This window comes from Atta colombica, unplaced genomic scaffold (genome assembly GCF_001594045.1).
Source record: "Atta colombica isolate Treedump-2 unplaced genomic scaffold, Acol1.0 scaffold13, whole genome shotgun sequence".
NCBI lineage: Eukaryota > Metazoa > Arthropoda > Insecta > Hymenoptera > Formicidae > Atta > Atta colombica.
Window position 1 is genome coordinate 1,102,059 of NW_017259217.1, and position 11,872 is coordinate 1,113,930.

General features: G+C 28.6%; 3 protein-coding genes across 5 annotated transcripts in view; 1 reads left to right on the forward strand and 2 right to left on the reverse strand.

The window, feature by feature from the left end:
* Positions 1-111: 111 nt before the first annotated feature.
* Positions 112-1,937, reverse strand: LOC108684299 (trafficking protein particle complex subunit 2-like protein). Of its 2 annotated transcripts, none has more exons than XM_018188554.1 (7): positions 1,793-1,937; positions 1,508-1,631; positions 1,025-1,068; positions 700-881; positions 526-613; positions 354-433; positions 112-272 (listed from the first exon to the last, which is right to left on the reverse strand). In XM_018188554.1, exons 1-7 carry the CDS (start codon positions 1,856-1,858, stop codon positions 230-232), a joined length of 627 nt encoding a protein of 208 aa, XP_018044043.1. In that variant the 5' UTR covers positions 1,859-1,937; the 3' UTR covers positions 112-229. The 2 variants fall into 2 exon arrangements, with proteins under 2 accessions (XP_018044043.1, XP_018044044.1); XM_018188555.1 differs by lacking the exon at positions 1,793-1,937 and adding an exon at positions 1,713-1,789.
* Positions 1,938-2,173: 236 nt separating this feature from the next.
* On the forward strand, positions 2,174-7,544 carry LOC108684298 (digestive cysteine proteinase 3). 2 transcript variants are annotated; one of them, XM_018188553.1, is made up of 13 exons: positions 2,174-2,189; positions 2,704-2,931; positions 3,562-3,614; positions 3,762-3,929; positions 4,039-4,211; positions 4,322-4,426; positions 4,516-4,675; positions 4,853-5,045; positions 6,032-6,249; positions 6,368-6,468; positions 6,623-6,754; positions 6,855-7,044; positions 7,123-7,544. In XM_018188553.1, the coding sequence occupies exons 3-13, from the start codon at positions 3,569-3,571 to the stop codon at positions 7,305-7,307; spliced, it is 1,671 nt and encodes a 556-aa protein (XP_018044042.1). In that variant the 5' UTR covers positions 2,174-2,189; positions 2,704-2,931; positions 3,562-3,568; the 3' UTR covers positions 7,308-7,544. The 2 variants fall into 2 exon arrangements, with proteins under 2 accessions (XP_018044042.1, XP_018044041.1); XM_018188552.1 differs by lacking the exon at positions 2,174-2,189 and adding an exon at positions 2,400-2,461.
* A 2,264-nt stretch (positions 7,545-9,808) lies between these two features.
* LOC108684273 (eyes absent homolog 4) overlaps positions 9,809-11,872 on the reverse strand; it is a 10,497-nt gene continuing 8,433 nt past the window's right edge. The window contains exons 6-8 of the mRNA XM_018188510.1: positions 11,434-11,740; positions 10,322-10,778; positions 9,809-9,990 (exon numbers count right to left, since the gene is read on the reverse strand). Coding sequence (XP_018043999.1) covers positions 9,809-9,990; positions 10,322-10,778; positions 11,434-11,740 — 946 coding nt within the window. The remainder of the gene's footprint in view (positions 9,991-10,321; positions 10,779-11,433; positions 11,741-11,872) is intronic.

Sequence of the window (11,872 nt, forward strand, 5' to 3'; positions counted from 1 at the left end):
ATAATTACGTAAAAAAAATGATATATAATATATAAATTAAAATACAGAAAGTATATAAATAAAATAAAAAAAGATAATTAAAAAAGTTGATTATACAGCTTTACAAACATATAAGTTATTATATATAATTTATTATCAGTTACATAAAGCGTTTATATGATGTGAATAATACATTTTGGAACGATGTGTGAGAAATATTTCTTTAATTATTTTTTAATATCTTTGTAAATTATATAACACCCATTATTTCCAGCACTGATGTATCAAATGACCTAAAAATCCAGTATAAATAATAAAATATTTTTATATATTATCTATAACAAAAACATATATACAGATTAATTCACACATACTTGGATTTTATTTCATCACCTGGAATGTAAAATGGATTGCAAACAGCATTGGAGTATGCAGCATGTAACTTCTTAAAAATCTATTAACAGGTTATCAAACATTTACATATTAATTGCAAATCATAATTAATAAAATATTAAGTTTATATATGAGGCATAAAAAGAATGTTACCATTTTTATTTCGTTATCCCTTAATGATACATTAGATGATTGCAATACTATGACAAATTTAATCTTTGTGTTTGTAGCATAACCATATCTGAAAATAAGAATATTAAAACATATTTAATGTCTAATTTGTAGGTAGATTATAGAGTGATGTTATAAGAGAATAATGTTACATACATTTTGTATTCTTCGGTCGCAAATAACAAGCCTAAGTATAAATCACGTATATCAACTGTCGTTTTATTCCCTATGTTCAGCTTTTCCTCTACAATATCAATTGACGTATGTACTTTGTAATGAAATTGCAATCCAGCAGCTTCATCTGTACATTGATATATTTTGATAAATTTTGGAGAATTCTACAAAAAATTTATTATTATTTAGAATAATTCAATGTTTACAACGCGTAAAGAAACTCGCTAAAGTAAATGTACTTTATTATATTTATTGGAAAATTTTTGTCGATACATCATAACCTATCAAACAAAATATTTATACTTGCATCTTTGCCAATAACAGCTACGCAAGCAGCCATTTTAGAAGATTCTATAAAAATACAAAAAGAATTCCGTTACAATGCACTACACATTTTTGCGAAGTGTATTTTTATGCGAGAATAATTGCGAGCACACAACGTAAATGTTCCGTAATTAGTACTAGCGCTAGGTTAGAACACCACCGTGTCGATCGTTCGAATAAAAAGAAACATTGTAGATGAAACATTTTACTTGCTTTTATAAAGCATAAATATTAATACAAAGAATATGTACATTAGATGTAGACTAATTCTAATTTATGACAATTACATATTAATTAATTTATATATAAAATATAGCAATAATTTATATAGCATTATTATCACACATCTACAGTTGATGTGTCATGTAAACTTTTTCCTTTTATTATTGATCATAGTATCTTCTCTTCAATGTTCTGTACTTGCGCAACATGTACAAAGCTTCTAATTCTTTTATTACAAAATTACCGTGATTTATCATTTTATCTATTTTTTCGGGGTCGGTCTCTGTTTTGTTTTTGTCAAAAGCTCTCTTTAGCTTGGTTCTGAAATATTGATATCCTTTCGGATAGTCCCGGCCCATGTACAACAGCTAAAAAACAACGCAAAACGAAAATTTAAAAAAAAATGTGCAATAAGTGAAAAAATATACATTTTTAGTTTATATATTTACATTTTAAGAAATATATGCTCACTAGAATGATACTAGAATGATACTGAATATATGTTAATTTGTATATAATACTTTATTACCGTTTTGTATAAATGAATAACTTTAGTGCGTTGTGACATGACACATAATAAATCTTGAATTAGCATTCTCTAGTTAGCAACTAACTCCTGGAATCTTGCAATTGACAAAGTGATAATCATTATCGTCTGCGATTTTTTTCTACTGGAAACGGATAAAAATTCTTTGGTATAAATGACATACAAACAAGCGTTTTTAAATGTGTTCTTTGTACCCATATTTTTTATATTATTCATTTTTTTCTCATTTCCATTCTATTATATTATATTATGTAATTTATATATTTATATATCTATATTTTATTTTAAGTACAGAAAGTGTAACTAGTGTAACTATAAGGAATATTAAATGCTCTTCATATAGTCTTATATAAGTTGTGATATGGACAAAATATATTAGGTGTGGGAAAAAGTTCGTGGCGTTTTTCCCGTTACATCTAACGGGAAAAACGCGACGAACTTTTTCCCACATCTTTAGTATGATTAACTTAAAGCCACTAAGGCGTTCCAAAACTTCCTCTTCGAGGAAAATTTTATTCTATGAGAAAATATATAGTACACGTAACGTATACTATAGTATATAAATCAGATAAAATCTTCCTCGGAGAAGAATTTTGGAACGCCTAAAATTATAATCATAATCCTGAAAATTGTTTCTCATGATATTAAAAGGTATGATTACCTTTGTGTATCAAAGAATTGCAGGAGCATTCTTATATTTGATACATATTTAAAGTTTTTGTACTGATGCACGTTTCTACCAATGTACTATAGATTAACTTTAATCTTAATTCAACTTGCTCTTCATTTTTTCTGAATTGAAAAAATGAAAAGTAAAAAAAAATAGTAAAGTAGTTGAATTGAGATTAAAGTTTATTTATGTGATAAATTTATTTAAACCAATCAATTAAAAGATTCTGCAGTTGTGTCTGCCAATTGACGACATGGAATGAATCGGTCGCCAGTGCTCCTCAACTTCACATTAATAAAGGAAATTTCTCGTTATTCTTCTTTGATTCTCCTCGAAATTTCCGAATGTAAATAGATATAAAAAAGTTAATTCATTGTATTCCAAGCTCCAGGCATAATCAGTTATTATCTGTTTTCTCGAGAGGCAGGTCTTTCCACATAACAATATTGAGGTAAATTTTATATTATATACATGATTAAATCTCTGTTTTTCGTTCTAAATTAGTAAATTACCGTGATGTTTTTGCTAAGATGGATCAAATAAATGCAAAAAGTTAGTCATGCAACTTTCTACAAAACCAAGATAATATCATCACGACGTTATCAATAATGTTTACAGAGAGTAAAACAAAATGTTGGAAGCTCTATTTTTCCCCGATATTAGAAAATTATTTCTTTTTAACAGTAGTTATACTTTGACATATATTTTTACTTGTTTTATTTTTTTTTCTATTATTATATGATGTAATTTTATTGTAAAACTGATATTAAATGTTTTTAATTTTATTTATTTGCATGTGTATTCTTATATACCAGTAGTTTTGCCAATATACAATAACGTTTCTACTCTCTCAATAAATATTTGATAATGATTATTTCATTGTTGCGACAATGATGTATCTTTTCTTTATTGTATAAATCATCATATTGTATAAATCGTAATAAATGTATGCTTTAATTTTATTGCCATGTATATATGATCCTGTATCTTAATCAGTGTAGTCTGACTAGGTCAGCCATGTCAGCTGTATCAGAATAATGATAAATATTTGTCATATTCATCCATATGTTATGTATTTCAGAGATACAATGAAAATGTCTAATTTTAGGAATATTATATTCCTAATATTCTGTGGTAAGTTATACTTAAGTAGTGATATACATTAGTAACTTTTTCTTATTTACTATACCTAATATTATATATGTGTGTTCTCTTATATATAATATATATAATATATAATATTTTCTTATATATAATATATATATTTTTAAAATTTTGTAGGAATGTGTTATACAGTGGCACTTCCTAAAACAATCTTAATTGCTCCAACATTCAGTAAAACATATACAGTGAAAGGAACATTGTATATTCCATATGCAGAAATTCGAGAACCTTTCTATGCTTGGTATGATGGCAACAGTGGATCTAGTAGGATTGATTATTATGGAGGTATTAAAAAATAATAAAAATCTTTAATTATTTATTTATTTTTAATTTAGACCTATTTGATAATATAATATACATGAACAACATACGATATCTATTTTTTTTCTAATAGGAATGGTTAAAACCTTTCAATTGGCTCACAAAGGACAATATGGAGCGAGTATAAAAATAGCACCTATTACAACTGAAACTGTTAGTAATGAAGAAACATGTCTTCAAGTGAATGGTACTAGTGATTCTAAAATACAATCACAATCTATTCTTCCAGATACACCTGAAATGGAGGTTAGTAAAATTACAGAATTTAAATTTCTGTAATTTTATAAATTATGAATATGTATTATACATACAAACAAAAATAATAGTAAGTAGCTTTTACTGAAATTTATATACAGTGTATTGGAGAAGAGATGATCAATGGATTACTGTGCGAGAAATGGCGACTTGTACAAGAAATTGGGGATAAAACAAACAAGTATACTCTTTGGATACGTTATAAGGTAAAAATAAAATTATTTGTATATAATAAATAAATTTGTATATAATAAATAAATAAATCTATTCTATTTGGAGAAAATAATCTTTATAGAAATCACCACATCTACCAAAAGTGAAGGAACCTATTCCTATGAGATATGAAATGAAAGGATTTAATAGTCTTTTAGGTTCACATTATGATCATTATTACTTAGAGTATGATTGGTATTCCTCTGACAAACCCTCTGATGATGTTTTTAATATTAAAGAAGGTATTTAATTCTTAATATATATTTTTTTCCCAGTTGCTATTAACTGATATAAAGTTTTTTTTTAATTACATTAAAATAAATGTTTTTTAATTACATTAAAGTAAACATAAAAGTAATTACATTAAAGTAAAACAATTACTGTATTAAATTTATTATTATAAAAAAAATTATTTGTAGATGATAAGTGCGTCAGCTTCCCAGGTCCAGGTGAAAATCATATATATACCTTTAACCCAATGCGTGAATTCATACATAATTATGAGGATCATTTGCATGAAGCATTTGATAAATTTAAAAAAATTTATAATAAAAATTACAGAGATGATTTGGATCATATGTATCGCAAAGATTTATTTAGACAAAATATCAGGTATATTTATGCCAATGATATTGTGTTACTATTAGGTATACAACTTTGCTTCCGCCGTTTTCCTATAGATGGCTTTAGCGGTAAGTGGTGGTCGAAATAAATAGATCATAGACGTCATACAATAAACTTGGGCATCTGTCAACATAATCCCATAGAAACATTAGTCGATTTGTGTCTACATCATAAAGTTATTCTCGATTGAAAATGTCAGTTTACGAGCCAAATTCTCGTCATTTGCGGGAGGTTTTAATTTTTTGCTTCAATATGAAGAAATCTGCGGCTGAGGCTCATCGAATGCTCTCAAATACTTATGGTGAGGCCACTATTAGTGAAAGAACGTGTCGTGAGTGGTTTCAACGCTTCAAGAACAGTGATTTTGACGTCCAAGGTCATGCTCTGTATTTGGTGGGACCAGCTCGGCGTAGTGTATTATGAACTGTTAAAACCGACTGAAACAATCACAGGCGATCGGTATCGAACGCAATTGATGCGAGTTTGATGCGAGTTTGAGCCGAGCATTGAAAGACAAATGGTCGCAATATAACGAGAGACACGATAAAGTGATTTTGCAGCATGACAATGCTCGAACCCATGTTGCGAAAAGGTCAAGACATACTTGGGAACGTTGAAATGGGAAGTCCTACCCCACCCGCCGTATTCTCCAGATGTTGCTCCCTCTGACTATCACTTGTTTCGATCAATGGCACACGACCTGGCTGACCAGCACTTCCGATCTTATGAAGAAGTAAAAAATTGAATCGATTCGTGGATAGCCTCAAAAGATGACCAGTTTTTTCGACGCGTACGCTATCCGAAAGATGAGAGAAAGTAATGGCCAGCGATGGACAATACTTTGAATCATAAATGTATAACCAGTTTTTTACAATAAAGCCTCGAATTTCGGAAAAAAAACGGCGGAAGCAAAGTTGTACACCTAATATTATTCCAAAAATAATTGCTTCATAAATAATGTAAATAATTTTTAGATTTATTCATTCTATAAATCGTGCCAATTTGGGTTATCAGTTAGAGATAAATCATTTGGTGGATCGTAGCGATTTCGAATTAAAGGCTTTACGAGGCAAGCAATACACCCCAGGTTATAATGGTGGAGCATCATTCCCACATGATATTGAAAAGGAAATTATAGATATTCCCGATAGTATAGATTGGAGGCTATATGGCGCTGTAACGCCAGTCAAAGGTTTGTAATTTTAATATTATATTTAATATATATATTTTATGTATATACATATATATAAAGTATATACATTAAATATCATATTAAATATCATATTAATATATGTACTTTATTTAAATAGATCAGTCTGTTTGTGGTTCTTGTTGGAGTTTTGCTACTACTGGTGCGGTAGAAGGAGCATATTACATGAAGTATAATAAATTAGTACGTTTATCTCAACAGGTAAGCGTGAAGTATCAAAATTTATTTTTTTCCTATTCAATTACTAACTTTTGTTTGATAAAATAATGCCAAGTGAATTTTTTTATAATATTATATAATATAATATATATAGTATTTATACCGTAGATCAATAATATTGCAGTAATAATTGCAGGCTCTCATTGATTGTTCATGGGGATTTGGTAATAATGGATGCGATGGTGGAGAAGATTTTCGTTCATATCAGTGGATAATGAAACATGGTGGTTTACCTCTTGAAGAGGATTATGGTGGCTATTTAGGACAGGTAAAATATATATTTGATTACATTTATTAAAATTGAAAACGCTATCTGATTATTAATATAATTTGTAATGTGCGAACCAAAGGAATCTTTTTTTTTTTAGGATGGATATTGTCATATAAACAATGTAACACTAACAGCCAAGATCACAGGTTTTGTTAACGTCACTCCACGTAGCGTAGAAGCTTTGAAAATCGCTATTGCTAAACATGGTCCTATCTCTATTGCTATCGATGCTTCTCACAAGACATTCTCTTTTTATTCTCACGGAGTGTATTATGACTCAGCTTGTGGTAAGATTTATAAACTTTTATTTATTATTGAAAAAATTTACCAATAAGTTATTCAAATAATTATATTTTCATGTATAGGTAACACCGAAGATAAATTAGATCATGCTGTTTTGGCTGTTGGATATGGTACTATGAATGGAAAAGGTTATTGGCTGATAAAGAATTCTTGGTCTAATTACTGGGGTAATGACGGATATATTCTAATGACGCAAAAGGATGACAATTGCGGAGTTCTTTTTGCTCCCACATATGTTACTATGTAATTGTAGTTTTATCTCTAAGAATTGGTCATATCATTGAAGCTTTCTGGTATTTCTAATTAATAAATATATATTCAAATACATTTTTAAAAATTAAGAGGCTAAAATATATTTCATTATTTAGTTAGTTATATTTCATAATGAACAAAGTATAATAAATTGTTGAAAATTGTATTTAGTGTAGGAAAATGTGATTATACTATATAATGAAAAAAATAAAACATTTCGTAATTATAAAAAGTGTCTATTAAACATTTTTTTATTAATATCAAGAATGATTATTTAGAAAATAAAATATTATACATTGAACAAAATATTATGCCAATTTGAAATATATATTAACAGCAGAAATAAGCAGAATTCTTTATGAAATTTAGGCATATATAGGTAAGTAAAACAGAATCTTAGAATATTAATTTATTTTCGGAATAGTTGATATTAAATTAGTACCACATATAATTTAACATAGACTTGCATTTTCTTTTTTTATCAAAGGATAAAGTTACTTTCACTTTCGCAATCTTTTTTTTAGACACGAACAGTCATTACATATTATATTTTTAATTTTATTTTTATTAATAAGTTTTATTAATAATACGATATATTCAAAAAATTTTTATAAACTGTTTTTACACATAACGATGTCAACGTAATTAGCAATTATACTAATTCGTTCTTTCTTTTTTATTATATTAATGCGTTTTCGTCAAATTTTTGTCAAATAGCCTTGTACAATTCCAAAATATGATTATAACTATATATTTTTACAAATATATAAATACTTTTTCTAATGCATTTATGTTCAGTAAGATTATTATATAATGTTTGTATATAATGTGTAATTGATATGGATATTTTCGAAATATACATAATGTCATTTATATTTGCGATAAAGGAATGTAAAAAAATACATGATATGACAAACAGGTATAAAGCGAGCATAATTAATGGAAGTTAATGAATAGTAAACTAATTTTTTGCAATAAATTTGCACGTGAAATTATATTAAGTAAATAATAACTATAATAGAGTTACAATTTGTGAAAAATGGTGTAAATTCGTACAGGCTGTGTAAACTATATTAATGAAAAAAATCTCTTCTATTAGAATCTATTAGTGTATCTCTGACGGAAAAATTTTTACTGACTGAAAAACTATATATTAAGACAGAATTATAGAAATTTTTAATTTTTTATAGATATTCATAGTGGGAACATAGAGTAATGTCTTGAAAAAACCAAGAAATCCTCCGTCTTCAAACAACACCACTTTATGTTCTATTACGAATATCTATGAAAAACTAAGAATTTCTGAAACAAACAAACCTCATTCTATATCTTACTACAAATATTTACGAAAAATTAAGAATTTCTAAGATCTTGTCTTAATCTATGTAGTTTTTCTGTAAGAATTTTTTGTAAGAATTTTTTTTCGCCAGGGATATTAAATCCTTTAATTTTGTTATTATCGAAAGAAAAAAGATGCAAATGTATTTAAGTACATGAAACGTATATTATTATATATATTTTTCACAGATTCCATTTTTCAGTTTATATAGTACATGTGACTAAATGCCAACACTAGAAAATTGTCCGAAAGAATTTTATTATACACAAATCTTTGTTTCTCCGAATTTTGTTATTTCTAAAATGTTACTTTCATTCTATATCACTTGCGGACAAGATGTCCGACCGAATTACTCGCGAATTAATTTAATATCGGCGAGTATAATTATAATAGTTGCGAAAGTGTCAACTTTCCTTCTTTCTGTATATTACATATGATAAAAATTATAGGAATGAAAAGAACTGCTCCAGAAAAAGAAAGTGAAGGCGCGCGCGCGTGTGTGTTTTAAGCACAGGGAATGGAAGGAAGGTAGGTAATACTTATCTATAACACCCGTTACTTTCCTAATAATTATTGTTATAATAACGATTTGGTAATTTTTTTATAATAATTGTAATAACAGGATTGGAAAAGTCACTCGTTATTGAAAAAATTAACTAGCATTCATAACTGATCGTTATACTTTTTAGTCATTACTTTTAAAGATTAATGTTACATCGTTACTCGTTACAAATTACTTTTTTTAATACCTGGAAAAAAATGTTTCATATATAATTATATATAATTACATAAAAAATTTTGACATATTTTATATACAATTATATATAAAATATGTCCATATATAACATTTTTTCTGAATAAGTAAACGCGTGATGATGCAAGTTACTTTTCAAAGTGGCTTTCCCAATTTTAGCACATTTTTTTCTAGTATTTATTTAATTATCATTATAGTCATAAAAAATTGCAACGTCATTATCAAATTGTTATTATAAAAAAGGATGGAAAAAGTAACGGAATAGTAACTCTTCCATTCCCTGGTTAAGCATAGCTTTTTCGCTAGCTTTTCTTGTAAATCGCACAGAAATACACGTCATGCAATTTTTCATATGACCGAAATGTTTCCTGATTGAGAGACTGATTTTCATATATACTTTTGATTAAAGAAATCCCATTTCTAAGGCAGTATAGAGGGCTTGAGTGTCTGAGTGACTATTTATCCTCCAAAAGGGAAAGTTGTGTGCCCGCGCTGCTGTTTCCTCATCAGAATCATCTCCTATTACGACATACGTACATCTACGGCCAAATCGGGCAACCACTCTACCGAAACAACTCTCCTTTCCTAAAACAAAAACATAATTTATGCTATGGAAAAAATAATAGAAGAATGGACAAAATCTCGCTTTGTGATTAAATGATATACAGGAAATGTGTTAAATTTTTTGGTACATCGCTTGTGGGCAGATAGACCAATTACTCGCTTATCTAACAATCTTTAAAAATTAATACCTAATTAACTATTGTAAAAATTACAAAACGGTAGAGGATTTTTCGATTCACTTTAGCCTACTCTACCTGTTCACAAGCGATGTATCAAACAGTTTGAGACATTCTGTATAATTATATTTTTGGATAGTTATATTTAATTATTTCTTTATATTTTTGATAATTACCGATTTTGGAAGCCGAGTATATATTCTCTATAGGAAATATTCCACCGATGCCAAATAGCAGAACTTTGGAGAGTGCGGGTACCAGCTGCGTAGTCGTTACTAGGATATTGATGCAATGGCTTCTCTTGTTGATAATGTTCAGACACTTTACTGCCGACGTCAACCAATTATCGGTCAACATTTCGATTTCGGAACGCAGTTGTAGCCACTGTTCGCGCTTGGCTGTCCCCAAGAGGCCTCCTACATTATTCCGATAATTACAATAGATTTCCTTGATTTTACGATAGCGGAACGCTAGCTTTCTCATCCAATCGACGCCTCCTCGCACACCGGATGCCAGGCATATACCATTGTTTGCAGACGCGCACTGGAAACCATCAGTCGCGAAATTGTAGGATGACAGATCCTGTCCGTTGTCATCTGACGAAACGTCATCTATATGCACTTGATCACAGTCCTGTGAAAGAAAAAATAATACGCTGAACAAATTTAAATTTATATATGAAAATTTATATATGAAAATACGAATCAGTATACATACACGTAACTATACAAAGCATATGGTTCAAATATGGCTCATTTAGACTTTGATATTTTTTTTATTTTCGAACTAAAGTATTTAAAAATTCATTGTGTCTCTGAACATTGTATCTCTAGCTGAAATCTAATCGTTATAAAATAGTCACATAAGTTTGCAGATGTTAGTTCTTAAAAAACACATGGTCAGCTTATGGAAGTTTTCCTTCTCGGAAAAGTTTCCATCTAGGAAATGAATCATATCAAAATTTAAATCAAATACTTTAAGTATTATTTGCAAATTTATAAATGATAAGTAAATTTATAAATGATAACATTCTGTATTGTTTTCTAGAAAGTATTTTTTAGAAAATTTTTTTTAAGAAACAAAATAAATAATTATATATTCATTAAGATTAAATGTTTAAGATTAAATTAAGATTAAAATTATTATATAAAATGTTAGTTAAGTATTTGTACGTGGGATCATTATAACATCTTTTTATATCTTTGAATCTATAAAAATGATTTAAATATTTTATTTCTGCGGTAATCATCCCGTTTAAAATTTATACATGCTAGGAAATTTTTATCACCTCGACATCATTGAAGAAAAAGTGTGTATCCGCCAAATTGAATATCATCTCCTCCATCCTGAATCCCACTTGAGCTAGAAGACTTGCATCTTTACGATATTTAGTGGCGAATTGTCCGGTTAGTAGGGAATGAAACACGACTATGGTTTCGTCGAGATCCCAAATAAATATACGCTCGGGGCCGGCTTCCGTCGTATCTGCGGAACCGATACTGTTTCCGCTTCCGCTCTGTCTCCTTCCGCGCCTGCATGGCTTCGTCGTTGCTACTATAAAAGTCGGCATATAGATTTTTTTACAAATATTTCTTCTTCATTATATACATATATATTTTTTCTTTGAAATATTCTTTCAAAAATTATATGTATATTATCCCTTTGATTGATTGTGTGTGTGTGTGTGTGTGTGTGTGTGTGTGTGTGCGCGTGTGTGTGTGTGTTGT

What these genes read in the sequence shown, in the direction of transcription:
- LOC108684299 (XM_018188554.1), bottom strand. Translation starts at nt 1,858, where the DNA reads ATGCTAATTCAAGATTTATTATGTGTCATGTCACAACGCACTAAAGTT. An exon ending in TTATTCATTTATACAAAACG is followed by an intron (nt 1,632 to 1,792) that starts GTAATAAAGTAT and finishes GTTGTTTTTTAG; the next exon opens with CTGTTGTACATGGGCCGGGA. An exon ending in AGATAAAATGATAAATCACG is followed by an intron (nt 1,069 to 1,507) that starts GTAATTTTGTAA and finishes GTATTTTTATAG; the next exon opens with AATCTTCTAAAATGGCTGCT.
- LOC108684298 (XM_018188553.1), top strand. Translation starts at nt 3,569, where the DNA reads ATGAAAATGTCTAATTTTAGGAATATTATATTCCTAATATTCTGTG. An exon ending in TGTTTTTAATATTAAAGAAG is followed by an intron (nt 4,676 to 4,852) that starts GTATTTAATTCT and finishes AATTATTTGTAG; the next exon opens with ATGATAAGTGCGTCAGCTTC. An exon ending in ATGGTGGCTATTTAGGACAG is followed by an intron (nt 6,755 to 6,854) that starts GTAAAATATATA and finishes TTTTTTTTTTAG; the next exon opens with GATGGATATTGTCATATAAA.